Source organism: Cinclus cinclus, chromosome 9, assembly GCF_963662255.1.
Source record: "Cinclus cinclus chromosome 9, bCinCin1.1, whole genome shotgun sequence".
In the NCBI taxonomy this organism is placed as follows: domain Eukaryota; kingdom Metazoa; phylum Chordata; class Aves; order Passeriformes; family Cinclidae; genus Cinclus; species Cinclus cinclus.
In genome coordinates this window covers 8,107,594-8,130,594 of record NC_085054.1, presented here as the reverse complement: position 1 = coordinate 8,130,594, position 23,001 = coordinate 8,107,594, and the positions used below count along the sequence as shown (strand labels likewise).

The window sequence follows — 23,001 nt, the reverse complement described above, 5'->3', positions numbered from 1 at the left end:
GCGGAGGGAAAGAACCACCTCATGGCGCCGCGGCCCCCGCCGCCCAGCCCCGCAGAAGGGTAACGCTTATTCCGTAGCTTTTACGAAAATAAATAAATAAATAGCGGAACAACAATATCTCTAGAGCCGCTCTTACCTCCATCCGCGGAACGACAGCACCTCCTGCCGGGCCCCGCCGGCTCTGCCGAGCGCCGCGCTCGGCCCGGGGCGGCGGCGCCTCCTCACGGCCCCGCGGGCCGGGCCGGGGGCGGGGCCGGGCGCGCGCAGCCGCCCCGCGCTGCGGGCGGTGCCGGCGGGACCCGTGAGGGCGGCGGCCCGAACCCCGCCCGGCCCGGCCCGGCCCGAACCCCGCCCGGCCCGGCCCCAGCGCTCCCCGGCCGCCCGGAGCACCCCGGCAGGGCCCCACTGTGGGGAGGGCGGCTCCACCCTCCCGCAGCGCCCCCTGGGGCCCCGAGGGGCACAAACTGGCCTAGGGAAGGTACCGGCAGTAGTGAGACACTGCCTACGCAGCCACACCAACCTTCTCCTGGCAGGATGAGTGGTTTGCTCCAATGCTCTTCCACATGTAGTCTAAGACAGATAACATCCAAAATGTCATCGCTTCTCTGTCAGTCTCTTCCTATGTGAAAAGACAGGATACGCTGTTTAACTACATGGTGCAGAGCCCACAAAAGAGCACACAGCTGTGAATGTTGAGCTGTCCACTCTTTTTCAGGTGGGAGTCAATTGCATTGTAGTTGGCAGGATTCCTGAGCCAAACACAAAACAACTGGAGAGACCATTCTTTGGAAGGGAGGTACCTTATTCCTATCTTTCCTGCTGTAGTTAACACAAAAATGTTCCACCAGAATATGCCTTTTCTCCCATCACATTACTCTGTCGTCTCTTATGCAGAGGTTTTGTTTAGATTGCTAAAACAGGCATTTTTGCAGTCTCCTCCTGTTCTTTCTAAATCAGAGCCTCCACACATCAACACAGCACTGCTGACTCTACTGCAGGGGCTCTTTAAGTCCCAGCTACTTCAGCAAGAATGCCCAGAGCAACCTACTGCAGATGCATTGAAAAGGTGACATCTCTTAATGGTTCACCCTTTCAAACTCTTCACATGCACTTAAACGATAAGCCAGGTCACTTTCACCATGTATTATTATTATACTCTGTGCAGTGCTGAAAATCTTCTGAGTGAAGTGGAAGTGGACTGGTTATAAAAGATGGTCCCATTTGTCCTGTGAGTGAGGAGAGTAAGAAAGTTGCTGGAATACTGAGCGCAGTGGCTCTGTTTCACGTGTCCACTAATGAAAGTACTTCCACCTGCCATCCTGAAAGAGCAGAGAAGCCATTCCTTAGCAATAAAAGCCTTGTGAAGTGTTGCCTTGTGCATTTGTACTGACAGAACTCTGAAGAAGATGGCAATTATTACGGGTTTTAAAGAATAAGGTATTTTATTATGGAAGCTCACCTTCATAACAACATATGCAGAAAATGACTGACAATCACTAACAACACAAAAAGGTTCAATGAAAACAAAAGGATGACTATTTACACTTACTACCACAAACAATGAAATACCTGAAACAGTTGAGGCAGATATATTCCTTTCATGTCTTGACAGATTATTGAACAATAACTTGACATTGTACTGACACATACCAACGGGGGTTCAAGATGTTTAGATAGCCCTGACCAAGCTGTACACTGCAGGAGGCCAAAAAATGTTGGCTATACACTTATGTGAACTATGTCTCTCTGTTGTTTTAACTCATGAAATTGATCTCTTACAGAGAACTTTAGGAAAAATGTTTCAGAAGGAAAAAACAATACCTACAAGACAATGATATCCAAAGCAGTGATCTTATCCAGAACTATCTCAAATGCATTCTCTGCTCCCCCTGGCAGTTGCATCTAAACAGAAATCATGGATGAAACCAAGAGTATCACATATGCTTTTAAATATTTTAAAATCCTAAATTCAGGTCTGTGTTACTGCATGTATACAAGAGGTATTTGCCAATAAGCATATTTAGACAGTAAAAAAATACCTTAATGTTCACACCTAATTTACAAATACTGCAACACAATAGAATTTATGCTGTTGGCTTTAGATAGGAAATGTTAGTTAAAGAGGTTGGAAAATGAACAGCAGTATGTAATTGAGCCCTTGTTTAAAGGTATTCATCAAAACCCAGAGAAATTTGTGTTTGTACCTGTCCCCTATACTATCTATTTTTTTTCCTCTCTCTGCTTCTGCTTCTACTGCGTCTGCTCCTTTCTCTGTGTTCCACTTTACTGCATTTGTCCCCATAGCCTTCTCTACATTTTTCCTTCTTTCTGTGTACATCTGTGCTGGGGCTTCTGGTTTCATTCTTCCTGTGCCGCTCTTCACCAGGGCTTTGACTTGGACTTCTTCTTATGTGCCTTTGCCTGGAACTGCTGTGATTTGAGCACGGGCTTCTCCTGCTCCCTTCATTCATGTTTTGGCTTCTACTATCCTTCTCCTTTCGTTCAGTGTCTCTTGTGTTGGTGCTGTGGTATCTGCTTGTGGACTTTCTTTCCCCCTCACAGGAGTTCCATTTGTTGTTCTCTGCAGAACTGTCTTGCTTTAAAAGCTTGTACTTCTCCCTGTCTTTGTCCTTGTTACCGTGACTACTGGAGAGATCTTCATAAAGTTTTTCCTTCCTCATTTTTGCCTTTCCTTCTGAATCGCTGCTGCTAGCCTCTGAAAACCTGTCTTTTTTTCTTTTCTTAGAATCCATCTTCTTTTGTGCTGCTTTATCTCTGCTGTCAGTCTCGCTATCACTGCTGCTTACTGAAGTCTCACTGGAGGATGAGGAAGAGGATCTCATCTTATGTTTCTTGTGTTTACTTTTGCTTTTTTTCTTTTGATGCTTTTTCTTTCTATCTTTCTTTTTCTTTTTCTTCTCTAGACGATCCAACTTCCTTTTATTTTCAAAATAAAAGAGTGGCACAATCAGACATGTTAAGATATATTAGATTACAAAGTCATTGTCTTTCAAAGTTCACTACCTCTACAGTACATACATTTATTTTAATTTAAAAAATTGAATTATTTTCCTCTTTCAGCAAAGTTGCATTTTAAAACTTATTACCTTGCATTACCCACAGTATGTAATCCACAGCTGCTTCCTCAAAAGCAGAGTAGTATGATTTTTTAATTCTTTAATTTTCCAAAAGATAAGAGATGTCAGTTTGGGCCTTGTAACTAGGGATAAATACATTCAGTAGTGCTTTTTCCCCCTTGTCAGGCTGCTCTGGGGATATTAGAAAATCATTGCTGCTTTGGCTTGTGCATTTTCAAAAGGTATTTTAAAAAATAAAAAAATGCAATTAGTATTCACTTTTCTTAATGACGAAAACTGAGGCTAAAAAATACATCTTTGAGTTCTTCAGGCAAATAAAACAGGTATTTCTAGTAACCTCTTTTTTCACAACTAGAAACTTACATTTTCTATCTGTAAGTATAAAATATTCCATCATGCACATGCAATTACAGTTATTTGACTACTTTCAGGCACTTTTTATTTTGCTTTCTGCATTTATGCTCAAAAAATCAGTGAATGAATAATGAAACTGTTTCCAGTGTATTAAAAAAATTCCTTCAGACTAATAAAGACTAAAGGACCCAAATATTTACTAAACTTCAACTCCTGAAATAAAAAGGATTATAAAAATTTCAATGTGTTGGGCCAGCAGAAGTTCCAACAAAAATAGCATTTTAAACTACTCTAACTGCATACACATTCCTTACTTAAAAAGGACACAAAACTTTGTTAACTCTTTTCAGAGAATTATTTATTACATATGTGAATACCATGTGTAATGGTACCTGCTTGGCCATTCACCTTCCCCTCCTCCTCCCACTCCCCACATATGTGACATCTTTTAGCCTAAAAGCTTGTTTTATTTGCCTCTATGTGATCTCCCAGCCAGTAGTTACTATTTTTAATATTAAACATTTTGAGGTTATTTCAGGATAACGTTGCACATTAAGAGAGAAAAAAACCTGTAAGTCACCTGGCACTCAACATCAGTTGGATAAAAGCAGAGCATGGGAACCTCATTAACTCAGACCCACAGGGAGCAGTGAGCTGCAAACCCTGACACAAACACGGGGTGCAGCTGGACCAACCTTGGCCTTGGGGTACAGGCTCAGGTTCAGTCCAGCCACAGGGAGAAGATAAACTTTATCAAGTTGAAAACCAGTGAAAAAGAGCACAGAGATTTTAATCACAGAAGTAGATACTGTAAACAATGGAGTGCAGAATAATATTTTAAAATAGCAGCACAGCATCTCTAGTGAGCCAATTAGTATTTCACCATCCCAGTTAAACTGGAAATGAGCCCTAGTCAAAGGCATCAAAACCAGATTAAAATAAAACAAGTAGATTAAAAATCATGCTACATAATGCCATTTGTAGTCAAATGTATGTTAAATTAACCTGATTTTCTTCTGTACTGATGGTGCTAAATGGCACCAAAGAGTTACAGTGGCAATCATAGATGTACTCAGAACTACTGGTGATACATATCCCCTCCAGTAGGTACCAGACATACCTTAGAAGTTTCTGTTTTTGTTTGGTTGAGAGTGATTTTAAAAATTCAACTTCTGGATCGTCATCTCCTTCACTTGTAACAAACTCCTAGAAAAATGCAGTAAGACATTAGGTTCTTATAGATAAAAATAATACCATAATTCAGATTTCTGAATTTTACAAGTGGTTTTACAAGTGGTGTCTCTATACACCTTATTTTTGCACAGACACAAATATATTTGTATTACTAAGTCAGCCTAAGACACTGCTTAGAACAGAATACCCACTACCCAGTGAAAAACCCTGACATTCTCTCTCAGAGCTGAGTGGGTGTTATAATGTGGGGGCTATACAACAGGAGTTATTACTAACATATGAAAAAAATCAGTGCTAAAGAAAGAAACATTTCTGAAATAGTTAATACAAATGAGCCAATTTTGAAGCCCACGATTCCCCAGGATAAGTCACTCCATTGTTATCACGCTTGGATGAATAGGTAACGCACTAGTCCTGCTCGAACTCAGAGTAATTTAAGCAAATTACTTTTCTGTCTCGGTTTAGTCATTAGGAAAATGGGTAACACATCTACTTCACTGTTGTGTTATTAGTCTTTAAATGTGCACAAAGTCTTCTAGCAATGCAAAATACTGTAATCATATAATCTACGTACAGTAACGCAATCAGCAAAGCAAAACTACTTTGAAGACCCTGAATTCCTCAAATTATGTGCATCTGGTACACCACAGTTCTCCACAGTGATGTTTTTAATTTTAGCCACACTCAAAGACAAAAGAAGAAATAAAGATTAAAAAGGTCTTACAGAGAAAACCCAGCACACCTAACATAAAGCAAACATACAGGTATCAACATGATTCTTTAACACTGCCCAGATGCTACATTTTTTGGGGTACATAGCTTTTTTAAAGGCAAAGGTACGTCCATCTGTGGAGACACAATGAACTGTAGATTTACTGAAGATTTCAATACCAGCTTGTAGTCATCCCTTCTTTACTAGTGGTTTGACTATCCTGCCATATGAACAAAGGTTACTTCAAGGAATGCATATTAATCTTTCATTTTACACTTTTATTAAAGCACCTCAACTAGTTATATACTTTGAGCAGTCTAAGTAAAGGCAATTGAGCCATTTTCACTCCCAGAAATAATAACTGGAACAATAGCAAATCAAGTAAAAAAAAAATCCCTCCAGATATAACATTCCTGGCAGTAATTATTTGTGCATACTGCCTCAAACTTCATCCAAAGGATAGCACTGCATTACAAGTATGCAGCAGAAGCCCTAACCACCCCTTTATGAAAAAATAAATTTCTAGTCACCCAGAAGAGGGATTATTAGATGTGGTTTTAAAAGAAGGAATTTACGATTCACCATTCTGTACAGAAGAAAGCTAGAAAACTAAGTTTTGTGACATTTTTCTACTGGCACAGCTGTTCAGCTTTCCTATGGATATGCATATTTGAAAACATTAAGTAACAATTCACAAGCAATCACTTTTAGATTTACAGACATTTTCAGCTTACTGGTAAAAAGACATTACCTGTGATGGATCATTTGCGGTCAAGTTTCTCCCCAGTACATTTTGTTTCAGTGCAAACCCACTGTTTCTCATCTCCGCTATTAGCTCCGAGGGGTGCATTGATGGCCCTGTTCACAAAAATCACAGTTTGAATGTATCATTTATATCTCTCTACCTTTTTTGGACTCCACAGTAGGAATTCAGTTGAAGCTTTGTTAAGTAAAATCACAGCTAAATCAACTCAATAATCTTCTGCTGAGCAAATAATCAGATATGATTTTCTAAAACAGCAGTCTGAAGATTCAGAATGGAAAATAATTGCATTTTTCTTTAAGTACAAGGGGATTCTCTTATGTAACTTTGTCATGTTGAAAACAATATATTAGATAAGTCTAGTAATATGTTTTTATTATAGTAAAAAAGCACAGGAGATCTAAATAAAGCATATTAAGTAAGGCTCAGGTGCCTCCTTGCCTTTAAAACGAGAAAATGCATCTCGAATATGTCACTAATAACTCATTTTTCATAATGACACAAATTTCTGAACTTCAGTGTAAAAAGTAACATAAGAAGAACACATATGGAATATAAACCACATGAAAAATACCTATGTCCTTACTTATTCTAGCGATTGTCAAATATATGTAGCCTCTGGACTGTTATCTCCTCAGAGATTTTTGGTTTTATTAGCTTAAAAACCATGTTATATTTTTCATTAGAGTAGGTATTGGCATTAGGTACATGATTTCTTTCTTTGCAAGAATCTAACAAGGAGTAAAATACAGGATGTGTTATGTATCATTCAGACTTGACTGCATAATTTACAAACCTTGCAACTCACTCTTATGCTTTAATTGAATCCCAGTTATCTTCATAATGTCGTGTACTTGTCTGATTAGGTACTTTTTCTTCACCCTAAATACTCACTGTCTTTTGAGGTCACTTTCAGTAAATTTCCTTCCCAGTTCCTTCACTAACCTTACCATCAATGAACTGTGTAAGGTAAATGAAAATTAAAAGGAATATAAAACAGGGCACGGAGCACACATTTGCTATTACTTCAGTAAACTACTGTAAATGATAAGATTAATTAGCCTTATGAAAAGTGATCACTGATCCTGAAAAACCACTGATACTGCTGTGTGGTTTAAGACTTTCTTAGTTGTAAAGACTGACAAAATTCATAGATTTTTAACACAGACAAGTATGAAAAAGAAAGTGAGATTTTTGCTATAGAAAATATATAGAAAGTAATATAGCACTTTCTCAAAAAAAGTAACTTTTTTTTTCAGTTGTCCTGTATAACATATTATCCTACAGAAACAAACAGGCCTACATATAAAGCAGGAAGGAATAAAACACAACAAAACTTTGGATATGGTTTAAGGAGCCCCTGCATTAATGACTTTCTTTTCACAAGTTCCTTACTTCATTGGGCAAAAAAATTTTCAAATGAGATACCTGTTAGTCTTCCCTCCAGTTTGCATTTCTCTGAAGTAGAGGGTTATTTCACATCCCCCTGTACTTTACCGAAAATGCTTTATCTTTTTCTGTGTTACAGTGTAAATGTAAAATCACAATTAATGAATGTGTCTAGGCCCCAGTGTCTACATTTTTGCATATGTCAAATTTCACACCTTGGTGTGCTTGATGAAATCTCCTCTGGTGGAACAGAAACTAACATTAGACAGACACCTAATGTCAGACAGAATTTGGTACCAGAAGAGGCCTTGATTTGAGAAGTGCACACAAAACAGCCATACAATTCAGTCAAAAACCCTGTATGAGGAAGCCAAACGGAGACAAACCATAGAGTCATGAAAGATTTCTCCCTACCAAAGAAACCAAAACGCTTGACCAATTCATCTAGAATACCTCTATTATTCAAAGGCAGTTCCTCCCAATTATTCAAAGACCCACTGCCTAACGAAGTACCTTAACTAACTTCTTAGGTATTCCTCCTCAGTGTTTCAGTACTGTACACATTTTGGTGTGCATCCAATACCCAATTATTCTCATTAGTGCAATTAGATCAGTTGAGAAATGCAATTTGTCCAAATCTATACAGCAGACTTGCTAACGAAACAAGACAGAAGCCCTAACTTTGTGGATCCCAGTGAGGACTATGGTCAGAATTGAGACCAGAGAGACATGAAGGCATATTTGCCTTCAAAAAACAATTCAAAATTATTTTCATGAAACAAACCTTTTTGGCATTCTTTGTGCATAACACTCAAAAGAAGAAAGCAAAATAGCTTCTTCTTTTTAAAGAAAAAGCTTGTAATAAATGCCCAACACTGCTGATTTCTGTGCCTCTGTTTCCTTGTACATTAATGACATCAAAGAGAAATTCATAGCTCCACCTACAGTATTTTAGTTGCAACACAGTATTACCATACTACTGCTATTCCTGTTTTGTGGACATATACAAGCTGCATCAAATGCACCCACAGAAACTTGAGACTAAAGTTGTTTATTAAATAAACGATTCCTGTTTTGGTCTCCCTACAACTGTGAGGGAAACAGTAATTTAGGTTCAGCCTAGCTTGGGAGGAGATGCAAGAATTTTTATTAAGTATGTTATTTTTACTATAACTAAAGGCTTTAGAAAGCACTAGCAAAAGAGATTCAGAAAATAAACCAAGCCCATAAATGGAAGTAGAGTCAAAACACAATCCTGTTTCACAACCCTTCTGTGTGCAGACCCCAGCCAGGCATGACATGGGCAGCTGTTCAGAGTGGTTGACTATAGGAGACAATTCCTTGCAGTATGGCATCTTTGCAGTTTGAAAAACATTAACATTTTGGACGGGATGAAAGAGACTAACAGATGAACCTGCTAACACTTTTTTGAACAATGATGCCACTGAGATTCTCAGATGTTCTGCTGCCCAATGACAGCAAAACACCTGTAGGGACACAGTAGGGAGAAAACAATCTCTTATCTGGGAACTATAAAGAGACTGTTTTCTACCTGGTTGAGAAGTTCAATTAAGACATCATATTTGACAAGGGCTGCACAGCTTAACTGCAAACCTCCATTACTATCTACTTTCTGCAACAGAGCAAGAATCAAGAAAATACTTATTCTCGTAATTAAACTCCTTTGCTTGGAATCAAAGGAATCAAATGCTTGGTGACTTTCTTCTCCCATCCATCCCTCAACAGACTACTTTTGATTATTATTTTAATGATGTTGATAAGAAGATCTGATTTTCTTTGAAATACCAGTGACAGGTTGAAGTCTCTCAGGATTCCTGGGCACAGCTATTTTACATTACAGCACTGAGGCATGTAACATACTTCCTTTTGAGATGCTTTTTCACAGAGTCCTAAAAGATGCCTAAATCTGTGAGTAAAAGATCAAATTCTCATTTCCACACTATGAAATTTAATAGGGGATTTCTCCTGGCTAATGTAAATGAAAGAGACAAAACCTGTAAAAGAAACCCTAGAAACTGAACCTCACTTAACAGAGATTTTAAAAAAACAACTTCTCAGAAGTGTCCTTGGCTTCCCTATTAAACAGTGAAAGCTTAAACCTTGATGCCACCAAGTTGTCTGGTAATCCAAAGTGGTAAATCTTTTCAGCCTGCCTTTGACTTATGGCCATACCTGGGTCTTCACCCTCCAAGAGTGACAGAGAAAGCAGTACTAGGGATACATGGCAGCCCTATGCTCCAGCTGAGTCATTAACCGTAAAACAGATGGTAAGGCTGATTTAACAAGCTCTCAGTTGGCTAAAATCTTTGGCTATGATGATAGCTTATTATTCTTGAACAGCACCCATCAACTTGCAAAGAGTCACTCCTACATCAGGCACAAAAATCCTTTGTGTGCTATGAAAATCCATCTCCTCATATAGGCATTATTTACAGAGAGACAGCCTGTGAAGAAGCTACCTCTGTAACCTCATGCAGGTGAAAACATGTACACATATTATGAGCTGGCAGAACTTTAGACACAGGAATCCCATAAAAATAACTGATTGCTACAACTTCTGACAACTAGTCTCTCAGCATTCTTTCATCAGCAAACTAAAAATAAGTTCAAAGTTACAATGTTCCATCATCTGTTTCTTATTCTTCCTAAAACAAGTCAAATACAGTACTTTGCTGTTCTTAATATGACTGTCAAGATTACTTTCTGAAATTTGCATTTTGATAGGAAAAAAAAATAAAATAAATAAACCACTAAAACTTTCCCAGATGCCACTTGGCTAAAATGAAACCATTTATCTGCTTTAGAATGAATTCATAGTCTTGGAAAAACGTTTTGTCATATAGCATAATTAACTGGCTGTAAATACGACATTTATTTTTATGCATTAAGATAACTGACCACTTCTCATATTTTCTGTAGTTACAGGTACTTAAAATTATACTCTTTGTACAAAAAGTCTCCATAGTTAAAGACCCAGCAAAGGATTTTTAAAAGGATTTTTTTTTTGGCTATTGTAATTCTCAAGAAACAGTGTTGTCATGCAAAGAGGTTACAGTTTCTTCCTGCTTCTTACTTTCTACAGAAGTTCTTGCTGCACTAATTCTCTCTCTTATCTTCTGTTTAAGATACTATTTAAGGATACAATTCAGATAGCTCAATTGACTCAAAGAGGTGGGACACAAAATCTAGAAGCTCAAAACACACAATGAAGTGTGAAAAGAAGGATTTGAGTCTTCACAAAGCACTACCTGAGTACAACCTCAGCTTGACAGCTTTTGGTGCATCTTTATAACACTTGCACAATTAAATAAACAGAAGAGATGTAAGTAGATTTTTTCTCAGGCATATATGAGCATTAGTTACACTAGACTGCAGAAGAACATCAGATTAGGATTTCTAGAACACACTGTAGATTTGCTTTTTTAGAACTAGGAGCATTCCAATTTCTCATCACACAACTGAGATAAATTTAACAGAATCAGTTCTGCTTCTATTAAGCCATCAGGAGGGGAATACAGTTCTGGATTTACATTACTTAAGTGCCTGCCTTTACAGAAAGCTCTCCCACTCCTTATTCCTGCCCCATGCCTGTCCCAGAAACCAGAGAAACCTATAGCTGCAATTAATTTTCTATTCTGTCTGTACTTGTCTTGATGCTATGAATGAAGGGTGCACGTAACACTCTGCTGTTTTCAGAATGTTTTCTCTAGGAGGCCTGGGCACCCTTAGGAGAGCAATGCCAGCTGTGACACACCATCTAGCAGGCCTCCCTTACAATGTGTAAAGCACATTTTTCTAATTATTCAATGTGAGGGAACGGTATGCTAAAACACCTTTTCATAACAACTGTGATTAAATGCCACTTTTTCTGCTTCAGTGGCAGTGAGGACAGACCATCATGTTGTTTGCCAGTATAACCAAAAATTGCAGTTTTTACTTCGACCTACCCACGATACACAGTCTTGACAGTATTTGCCCAATTTACTGATAAAAGCTTTCACTACTGTCACCAGTGCAGATAAACAAACTGAATTATTCTTTACAATCAATCAAGTTTTAAATGGATTTTTACTGTGGAATATAAATGGGAAGCAAGGACATAAGAAACAACAACACTGTAAACATTACTGCCATCTTTGGCAGGGGAAATGACAGTAACCAGTTGTACTTACACTGTCTGCAGTTATAGCATTGTATGATATTTAAGGTTGTATGTATGTTTTGTTTTGTATTCTATGTATTGTTATGAAATGAAATAGAGTGCACTATATAAAAGTTACTGGAAAAATGTAGAAGATGCCAGGAAAAGTAGATTATCCATGGTGTCATTTTAATTGCAACTATGTACCTTTATTTTAACTACTGCTCATTTTGCATATCATCAAAACAGAGTATTTAGAATATGGCTTTTAAAACAGGCTTTTCTCCCTTTCTGAAAATGTTTTCTGGCATGGGATATCTTGTAGTTTACAAATGTGGTCATTTTAATCTAAAAAGCATCACCATCATCACACCATCACACTTCTGACCTGGTAAGAGAGGTCCTTTACATGAAAATGTAAACATAGCAACTTGTGTATCTGCTATCGATTTGCCAGTATATATCATGGTCAGTAAACTCCATGCTACCATGCTTAAAACTTAATTAAGAATCAAGGACAAGATACTCTCAAGGCTTCTCTTTTAGTGCTACACATTTTTTGTTAACAAAGTAGGCCTAAAGCATGTTGTCATCGTCCTTTCTTATAGGCAGCTGGGACCACATGAGGCTGTAACTCCTCCAAACTGAAATTTATTTGGTTTTCTACACAACACTGGTACTAAGGCCATGCTTTGCTGTGGAAAAGTAGATAAATAAATACCTACAGAGTACAAAAGTACCTCTTTTGAATTAACTAGGCTTTACAAAACATTCTGCTGGTGGGTTTCAGTCTAGCACACAACCACGTGAAGGATAAATACACTCTGAAGGCAGAATGCTACCTTTTCTGGGTAGTAGCAAAGACAAAACATATGAAACAATGCTTTTCAGGTTCTGTTTTAAAAGAGAAATTAACTTTAAAATTAGAATGGACAGTTGTGTCAATACATCCATATGCTTTCTTGTTCAATCCACCGAGTTTTCTATAGCTTTTGCTAATATGGCTTAAAAGGAAATTGAGCAAGAATGGAAAAAAATTACAGACTAATCTTAATCACACTCCATAGTCTGTGAACTTTTACTGAGGTTGTGACAGAGATGAGAGTAGGCACTTATTTTATCTAAAGGACAAAGAACTATTATCAAAATTATGTGATCATGACACAGAGTAAATTTATGCTGCCTCCACTAATTCAGAATCAATCATCTTTTACTGATAACTTTTTCATCTATTTCAGAGATGAGTGCATTCAGACCATATTTACACTTCAAAGCAACTGCAGCAGTTGGTATTGAGAGAAATCAATGACTAAAACCTCTGGCTTTTAATTAGCTCTTCTTCAGAGGGCCTGCAGTTTAACTGTATTTAACACTTTAGCACAGCATTTCAGTGTAATTTGCCATGCTTTTGTGATATGGTATTTCAGAGAAACCTGAGTCTCCTTTTTACTTTTTTGGAGTAGTAAAAGCCATTTAACATTATCAAACTGCTATTGGAATCCGTATTTATTGCTTAAATGCTAAGCACAAAATTTCTAATAGAATCTGTATTTTATGCATTCAAAACAAATACCAAGGCTTCTGAAACATAAATGGAGGATTATTCTAAAATGTGACAGTTCTTAAACTATGTGAAGATTTAGTTAAGGTTCCTACTGTTCACAATCAAAGGTCTCAGCTGCAGATCATAAAGAAAGGTTTTACACACTGTACATTTCTACAGATGACCATTTATACAAATATTCACAGTTAACATATTCAAATACCTTTTCTTGGTTATTACAAATTCAATAGAACATTTTTTAGAACTCCTGCATTCCCAGTACAATGCAGACTTTTCTCTGTTGGGAAAAAAGATACTGTATTTGTTACTGGGAAACTGCAGTGAGATACAGACATAATGTAACATAAACATGGATTTCCTTTTTTGCTGTCTCCATGTGACAGGTAATTTCAATGATTATTCTGGGAAGGTATTTCACCTAAAAGTTTAGGAAGAGACTAAGTCACAGACAGATAGAAACAACGCCCACAGTTAGTTTAGGGACACTGAGAAGATGAAAAGAGAGGGTGCAAAGCCCAGAAGTGGGTATGAGCCTTTAGAAGGCTGTACCTGCAAAGCCATACCTGGAGTGGCCTGATCTTGCTAGACCATAGGACACTAGATACACATACACATTGCTCCACTAGACTTTTACCTTTATTTGCCTGAATTTTCCACAACATGCTAAGCACTTCACAGTACCTCTTCCTTAGTAATTCCATGGTATGGATCACATAGGGAGCCAGTCAGTTCTAAGATATACAAAGTAGTCCACAGCAGAGGATGGCCAGCACTCTCCAGGCTTAGCTTTCATAAGCCAAGAGTGCAAGAACATCTTTTAACCTGACCATCCCACTTCTAACTATGCTATTCATACAATTTGAGACACTAGCCTCACTTCCTAAGTTATTAATACCTTTCTTCATAAGAAAGGAACAGATCCATAGCGGGTTCTTTTTTCTAAAAATCATATAATAAAAGTTGTAAGCATTCAAGCTCTCATAACTTTTTAGTAACCCCTTCCCTCATCTGCCCAAATCATCATTGAACAGGATAGATTTTTTTGCAAGAAAGAAGGGAAGGAAAAAATATTCAGCTTGTCCTAACTTCAGCTGACCAAGAAAGACACAGGCAATTTTGAAGTGAAATAACAGTAATGTTTCAAAACAGTTTGCACAGGATCTCTGCTCCAATCAAGTCAATGGCTTTTTAGGATAAAAAGCTCACAAACCCAAAGAGGTGCTGCTGGCTAATGATAAAAGAGGACTGCCAAAACAGGCAAACTAAGATGCTAGTGAGCTGGGTTTTTTGCTGGCAAGCATTCCATATTTCCTACACATATATATATACACAGTGGCACGTAAAGTCAGAAGCACAAATTATATTTTCATCTTGTGTGAACTTTGAAAGTTAGGATTTTATCAGTTAAACACTCTGTAAATCAGTTTAGCCCAAAGAAGCATTTTGATTGCCTAATTTACCTTTGTAAAGGAGAAGTAAATCTTCTAAGTTGGTCTCCATAAGCCTCACAGCTGGAACGTTCTAACACGACTTTCCAGTTTCTAGTGATCAAAGTAAGTTACTTTATATCTAAAACTAAGAATTTCATAATAGAAATAATGCAACACCAGGGGGTGCAGTTATCATGCAATAATTACACTCCTGGGAGATTACAGACAAGGCTGTACCCCAGGGGTGTGATTATCCCATGATAACCACATCCACTGAAATTGCCTTATTGCAAAAATAATCTCTGTTCACTGGTGAGATATTATTCAATAGGTGCTTTTTTAATAGTAAGATTATTATTTTTTTTTTATAAATTGCCAGCTAGATTAGTAAAATGGTCCCAGAAGCAAAATAACCAAGCCACCATGACCAAGTTAAGGTACTGATTGTAACTATTTTTGTTTGCTGAAGCACTGCAATGTATGTTCAGTCTCGAAAGACAGCAGAAGACAGTTCTGTGCCACACACACCCTCTGCCCTGCAGTGGTTTCACTGGAAGAAACTGAAGGCTGTGACTGGACTCTGCACAGGAAGTATTCAACACTAAATCCAACACCACAACTGACAATCAGTTTTATGTGTCAAGAGGAACATTACAATGTAGTCTTCACATCAGATTAAAAGACAGCTATTCTTTTGCTGAAATGACAGAATCACAGCTTATAAAATTTATGGGAAAGAAAAAGCCTATATTGGACATGATGTGGGGGAAAAAACAACCTCAGTCAATAATTCTTCTTTATCCTTATGGAGAAACAGAGCAGGAATTTTTAGATAAGTCAGCTAACTCAGACACAAGTTTCACTTTCATTTATTTGCAGCCAAATATTTCCTCTGACTGAAAAAAATAGTGAGTCCAAACAAGACATTTTGTTTCACTCTTTCTGAAGCAGGAAAAAATTAGAACAAAACACCAACTGAACTTGTATCAAGGCCTGCACACACATTTGACAGGGAAGCCAGATAATTTTTTAAAACCTACTTCTGCAGAAATTAGTGACGCCAGTGTCCTTAGCACACCAAATTCAGAACCATGAAGCCCAGTGTTCTCATGCACTGACTGGGCAGAGATTCCTCACCAGCCAGGATGCTCAGCAGCACACCAGAGCCTTCCAACACTGTGCTGATGCATGATATGCTCTAGCAAGGGAGAGTATTTGCAAAGTTCGAAGAATTTTAACCTAAATTTAGCTAGGGCAACTACCACACACTGCCTAAAATAATTATTCCATTCAATTTGCATGAAAAGGATGCAAGATCGACTTCTATTAGGATGAAAAGATTATACATCAGAAGAAATAAAGCACTACCAAGTAAGTAACTTCAACACAATAGAGCTCTTTCCAAAGAATATTAAAAAATTCCAAAGATTTGTTCTTTTAAGAAGAGTTTAGTTATTTAATATTTAAATTTGCTCCTTCTAATAGAATTCATTTAATAAACTAATTGGAATTCTTGTATATTGACTACTGTACTAAAATTTTACTCTTGTTTCACCTTTCCTCATTATATCTCTATTTCTCAGCTTTACCCTTTCATTTATGACACAATATTTATATTTCAATTTCCTGAAACACCAGCTAGAAAGAAATTTTCAACTTCTTTCTAAACATGGCAATACCTCCTAACCTTTGAAAGTACAATATGCTCTAATAATTTAGCCAAACGTTTTTCAACTCTTTGAGAGTTCATTGTATTTTTACACACTGAGTTATTAAATAGCCCAGTCAAATAAATTTAGAACACATTCCAGACCTGCTGTATACTGCCAGTAATCATGGCCCATCCTTGAAATCCATATTCATTACTCTGTTCAGAGACGTGTTTTAACATCTACATTTTAAAAACAAACAGCTTCAGAAAAATTGAACAGATGTTAGAAACCAAGTAGTTTTGTACTTCTTTTCCCCCCTGGTGCTGACAACCACAATAAATGAAAACTGTGGACTATTTACATGTTTTTTACCAGCTTTCTAAGCATGGGGAGACACTTGTGTCACATGGAGAAGGGGGTGCTTGGGAAACAATTCATGTACAATTCAGCCTGTTTCAAGTGCAAGGGATTTTTTTAAACCTGATCATCAGTTCACAAAACATAGAACAGTGTCATAAGAAGATGATCTCAAAAAATCTCTGTCCCTTCCAAAGTAGTATTTTCTAGAGTTCTAAAGCCAGTTTAAACAACAGTGTGGCAATGGACATTTTTGCTGTACTATAAAGCAATACAAAACAATCAGGAATTTAGCATAGAAAGCAGCTTAGGAGTGCATGCAATTACTGATAAAGAGAAGCAGGAGTAAACAGAGCTTGAGGAGGTGTAGTGCACAGAGTAACAAAAGAATGTTCTCAGAGGTGGAAACAGATGCAGCAGAGCTAACTATGGATCTGCAGCGTGATAACAACTGGGCTGAACTTTCAGCAATGCAAAGTAATTACTCCCATCCCAGTCAACACAGGACTGCTGTCAGGGTTTCAACAAAAACAAAAACAACCCACATACTTTTTAAAAAAATATGTGGCATGTGCTTTAACATACCACGTGGATGAATTATGAGTCTGTGTTGTCACTTAACTGTAGTGTTTCACTGACACACATTCCCAGAAGCCATCAGAGGAGTGTAACTTAACTTGTTATTAAATCAGATGAAGTTTTGGAAAAGCTGATGACAGGTTTGTATTCCTCAGGCTAGAAAAAGCAGACAACCTTTCATGATGTTGTAATTAATATTACCACTTTGTCTAAGCCTTGTATTTGCTATTGAATCAAGAACTTTAAGCTTTACTTACAGTGTTTTTACATAGTTTCCCTGGAAGAAAGAGAAAGTAGCAGTATCATTACAGCTGACTATTCAAATTCAAGAACAGCATCTTACAAATTATATATACAAATCCTGATCTGTCGCCCACCCCTACTCCCTAAAAATCCTTCCTCAGCCTACAAGAGTCTAAGCTCAGCATAGCACACTGTCTTCTAAGTTAGAGTTGAAAATGAGAGGGCACAGGCATAGTCTGAGAACATCTAAGTACTTTTACACCATTTTCCTTCGTGCACAATTCATCATATATGCTAAGTGCTCTCTTTAGGATTAGAAAGATGGTTTGAAAAGCCATCTGGGGGATGTGTCTTAAAGTGGGAAACACCCACAGCAGTCAAATGTTGCCTACACCTATAAAGATAGCTCAGTATGGTTTGAAACAAGCAGTTATTCTTCTACTGACACTTCGGAGTGTCTGTATTACATTGTAAGGAATAGTCAGGAATGCATATTCAGGTTTGTGCAAGCACCTACAAATATTTTCTGCTTTCTCAACCAAACACCCCTAATATTTACCCACATCATTTGAACTGAGGTGTGGACAGTGAGTTCTGTGGCACAAAAGCATCTCTGACATGCACATGCAAGAGCTGCACAATATAATTCTACCACCAACAAATGCTCTAAGCATATTTTTTTTCTAAGATAAGAATCATGTAAGAAAGTGATTTAATTTTGCAACCAACTGAACAGGAAGGCTGAGCAAGGCAACTAAAAGGATGAGTAATACAATGGCATAATCATCAGACTATGCCTAAAAAGACAGGAGAGTAAGAGGCACCATTTCCTTTAACACAACTCTTCCAGGCTTCATCCCAAAGAAACTATGCATCTATGTGACCTAATTCTGAAAACCAAGATTGTTGGTAGACTAAATATGTAACAAAACTAGGAGCTGTTACAGAAAATAGACAACCTGAAGGAAGACAGAAGAAAAGCAGAAACCATCAAGTGTGCAACTGTAATGGTATTCCTGCAAAATCCAAGACACAACACAGACTTTTAAGCATAGTACAGCAAGGCTGAAGACTCATCCATGCTACCGGATGTTTCTTTAACATGCCCCAATTTTAACAAACATAAAAGCATTGCAACTTGAGTTAACTCACAGAAAAAAGGTACTGTAGGCAAAAGAAAATATTCAATTTGAGTGTTTATACCCACTTCCTCAAACATAATCTAGCACTAACTGCTGTGTGACTTCAAGTAACAGGAGAGTTAACAGAAGAAAAAAAAATTGTAGTTCAAGAAGCAAAAGGAAATCAGACAAAAAGAAACCAGACATTTGGAAATCTAGATTTCAATTGCTTGTCACTTACATAATTAAAAAAGCCCACAAACCTTTCCTTTTTATCAAGTGATTAACAAAGATATAATGATATATGCCATCTCAACCAAGCAATTTGCTTAAATTTGAACTGGGACAGTCTTTGACAATCCACTCTTGTTTTTTGGTGACACAAATTTTCTCATTCTGATCTGAAGTCTCATTGCAGCATCTCAGTTTTAGGCACATATAGGATCAAAGCAATATGGAATCTTTTTTTCAATGAGTTACTAATTAGAAAATTAGGTCCCTGAAATTTGAAATAATTAACTCAAAATTCTAGATCCTACAGTTGGAATTATCTGTTTTCTAGATTTCATCAACTCTCTGAAATACGACAAATTTAAACTTACCAAAATTAAACATGATGAGTTCCCCCCATATGTCTACCCAGAACCTTTAAAACCATTCACTGCCTACCTGAACCATCACTGGAGACTGAACTTGCATTGATTCCAGAAAGGCCAAACAAGGGACATTCTCGGTCAGTGTTTATATGGCCCCACTTGTGGCATTTAATACACCTCACATTCCGCACCTGAAGGCAACAAAGCCAATTGACACAACTTAGTCACAGCTTCATTCACAGCTGAACATTTACAGAAATGTCTGTAGCATTAGGCATGAGAGAAGCTTTTAAACCCACTGAAAAAGAGAGGATAAAATTAAGAGAATCCACGTGAATGTTCTGCAGTTAGACAACGTCTGAAACACACCCCAGACATCCACAGAGTGAAATTTTTTTATGTAACTTGCCTGGATACCAAATGGCTGATCTCTGATATTCATATCATCCTTAGCATACCTGTTACACAAACACAAAAGAAAACAAATACTCAATTCACTACTATCTTTTAAAAGACATCATATAGAAAACCACCTTTTGTTGATAAGTTTGCACCCATTTCAGAGATATAATTTCTGTAAGCATTTTTTTAAGGCATTTTAAAATATGAACATAAAAACCAAACAAAAATAAAGCTGAGCAAGGAAACAGTTCAGGTTAACAGGTTTTACTAATTAAGTGTCAGGACAGGACGTGACAAGTTCACATAAGTGACCTGCTCAAAAATATAAAAGGGGAAAAAAAGAGGGGGGAGGGGGAAAGAGACAAAAAGAAAAGTATATGCAGAAATCCAGATATCTTACTTTTCTCGAGGAGCAACTTTTTGCCATTCGAATTTGTATTCGGTCTCTCCTTCTTGCTATAAAACAGAAAACACAGTAAGTTTGAAGTTTTTCAGAATACATTTTAAGTAAGCAAGAAGAAAACACAAAGAAATAATGTAATGAAATACCTCTTTTGTTTCCTCTTCGAATTTTCAGAAATCATGCAAAGAAAAGAAACGACACATTAATTATATATGCAAAATGCAGATGGTCTACCCCCCAAGCTAAAGACAAAACATTTAATGATTTATACTAATCGATAGTGCAAATACTCGGGAAGTAGCTTTATATAAATAGAGTGCACTTACAAATAGCCAGCCTCTAGTATATAGCTATAAATCCCATAAATCCAGAATCACTTGAAAATATGTTGATTTGTTATACAAATAAAAACTTTAAACATTTTTGGAAGAGTAGCAACAATACTTGTTTTTAAGATATTAACGAAAGTTTAGCAACAAATGCTACTTTGAAATTGCATTTCCTCTAAGATTAACAGATTATTATTAGAGCTTCTGGAGTTTAATAATTGCAAAACTTGGTCTGCAAGAATGAGTCCATCCAAGCATTTCCAAGTGTTTTCACGCAAATGGGAAAGATGCATTTTAAAGGGAACATGTTTTCTCTTAGAGGGAATATATTTTCATATATTACATTCAGATCTTGCTAAAATTAAGCGATTGATATGACTGTCCACCAGGTATTTAGAAACTTTCATTTAAGACACTACTAAACAGACATAGACTCACCAGATACAGGTCAGGCAGCACTTCTGACTACTGAATTTCAGCCTTTATTATTTTTATAACTTCTGATAAATGATTTCTTGCTCTGGCATTTCCTATGTTTGACAAGCATCAAGCTGAATTATGGGCACAACTTCTAAACAAAAGCCACCTGCTATTTCTGTAAAGGAGAGCAGGCCAAAATACAGGTTTATGTTGTCTGAGTTGTTGCCTTGGTAAGGTTCAGTCCCCTCCTCATCCAATGGCTTTACAATTGGCTAAAGAAACACCCTTTGGCTGAGGACAGAACTTATGCTGTTTCCTGGAAAGATATTTTATCTGTTTTTTTCCCTTCACATTGATCCGATGCTTAGAAAAACCCCAACCATTCCTTTTGAAAGAAATAGAAGTTTTGTGAGATCAGAATTATTACATACTATATATGTATCTATATCTATATGCAGCTCTATGTCTGCATATTCGCACAGAAAGAATTTAAAACTATCAAAACTCCTATCACTACCTCACTATGAACATGCTATTTTAAAATAAAATACATTGTGCTTATTTCTTCAGAAGGTTTTTAGCTATCCAGTACTATCTGCCCACAGTCAGGAAATTGCAATACCTTTCTTTGCTCCAGGTGGGGCCTCATACATGAAATTAAGACCATTCTTCACACGCTCATCACCCATAAGCAACCTAAATAAAAAGGGCAGTTTGGGGTGTTACACACAGAACAGTCACATTGGTAACACTCACAAAAAGAAAAACAACCCAGTATTAAATTGTTGTGATAAGTAGCATTTTTTCATTTGTTAATGTAACAACATCTGACTATCAAAAAAATCTGAGAAACCAGTCAATGCTTTTGCATAACCCACAGAGTATTAAAAAAATCACACATTTCAATCTCAACTGAGAAGTACTATGTCCAAAGTTATGAAAAACAGATTTCTGTGTGATACAAATCACACATTATTGTACAGGTTTACCAACTGTTCTGTGAAGAGTAACGTATTTTGAAATCAATTAGAAGACAGGCACAAACCACTTAAAAGAAGTTCTTGTGACTTCTACTTAATCAGACACCACTTAATGAATAACTGCCCTCTCCTACTACTGCAGTCAGTGGGGGACAGTACTTCAAATTGCTCACAGCAACATGACCTCCACTACCTTAAAAACAAGACAGGAGGAAGAAGTGTGCGACCTTAAGCCAATTCTCACCTATTATCATAGGATTCTTGTTCTTTCAGATACTGTTGCATTAATTCTTCTTGTTTCTTCTTATCATATGAGATTTTCTGTTCTGCCATCCATACCTAGGTAAAATAATTAAGCTTCTATTTAAATACAAAAACCATTGCAGAATATATTAGTGTATAAATAACTGGCTTATTCAGTTGAAAACGCTTAACGAGGGACGATCAGTCTTCCAATCGCATAAAACACATAATTTTCACCCAGTATTTTAACAAATAAACTTCCCACAGCAGTAATTTCGAGAAATTCCAACAACATCTACACACCGAAAAGGCAGGAGAAAATTTGGTAGCTCAAAAGCAAAAGTAGGCTCAGCAAATGCCGTGTGGGTGCCACTGGCTTCCCTGCGGTAACCCTGGCTCGGCGAGGTCTCGACAGACCCCAGGTCCCCTGGCATGGGGCACCTGCAACCAGCTCGAGGCAGGTATAAAATACTGGGAAAACGTGGGCACATCGTGACAGGTGGGTTTTTCCTGGACGCTGCACTGCGCCTATCTGTCCTGACAACCAGGTGTGGAAAAGCCTGAGCCAGGTAAACGCGACAGTCGTGCACACCTGGCAACAAGAAAACCCGAAGCTTCAAGTTATTTCTTAACTATTTTCCCTCCTTCCTCTTTGCCCCAGCCCCGGTGCCACCCCAGGAAGGTGAGGAAAGCCACTCGGGCCGCTGCGGTGCCGGCAACGCAGCCCGACCGCCCCGGGCACCCCCAGGCCCCCCTCACCTTTTTGATGTTGGACTTGGAGGCGGGGTGAAAATCCTTCTTGCACATGAAGTTGGCGAACGACTTCCCCATGGCGGCGGCGGCGGAGCGGGAGCCGCCGGCCCCCACAGGGACAGGGACAGGGACAGCGCCCGGCACGGAGCGGCTCCCGGCGGCCTCGGCCTCCCTTCCGGGGCGGCGGGCGGGCCTTCCGCGGGCTCTGCCGGCCCCGCCCCGCCCCGCAGCTGCCGCCGTCCGCCCGCACCGGGCCC

General features: G+C 38.0%; 1 protein-coding gene across 1 annotated transcript; it reads right to left on the bottom strand.

Moving 5' to 3' along the window:
• Positions 1–1,425: 1,425 nt before the first annotated feature.
• CIR1 (corepressor interacting with RBPJ, CIR1) lies at positions 1,426–22,900 on the bottom strand. The gene is made up of 10 exons (XM_062498508.1): positions 22,751–22,900; positions 21,993–22,087; positions 21,391–21,464; positions 20,166–20,179; positions 20,017–20,072; positions 19,624–19,672; positions 19,288–19,405; positions 6,110–6,216; positions 4,573–4,658; positions 1,426–2,937 (listed from the first exon to the last, which is right to left on the bottom strand). The coding sequence occupies exons 1-10, from the start codon at positions 22,820–22,822 to the stop codon at positions 2,217–2,219; spliced, it is 1,392 nt and encodes a 463-aa protein (XP_062354492.1). The 5' UTR covers positions 22,823–22,900; the 3' UTR covers positions 1,426–2,216.
• Positions 22,901–23,001: the final 101 nt, after the last annotated feature.

Bases quoted from the DNA above. Each gene is read 5' to 3' on its own strand.
- CIR1 (XM_062498508.1), bottom strand. From the start codon at position 22,822: ATGGGGAAGTCGTTCGCCAACTTCATGTGCAAGAAGGATTTTCACCCC. The intron at 21,465-21,992 runs GTGAGAATTGGC...CTTTTTATTTAG, and splicing joins CAAGAATCCTATGATAATAG to GTTGCTTATGGGTGATGAGC. The intron at 4,659-6,109 runs GTAATGTCTTTT...GCATTTTTCTAG, and splicing joins CCGCAAATGATCCATCACAG to GAGTTTGTTACAAGTGAAGG.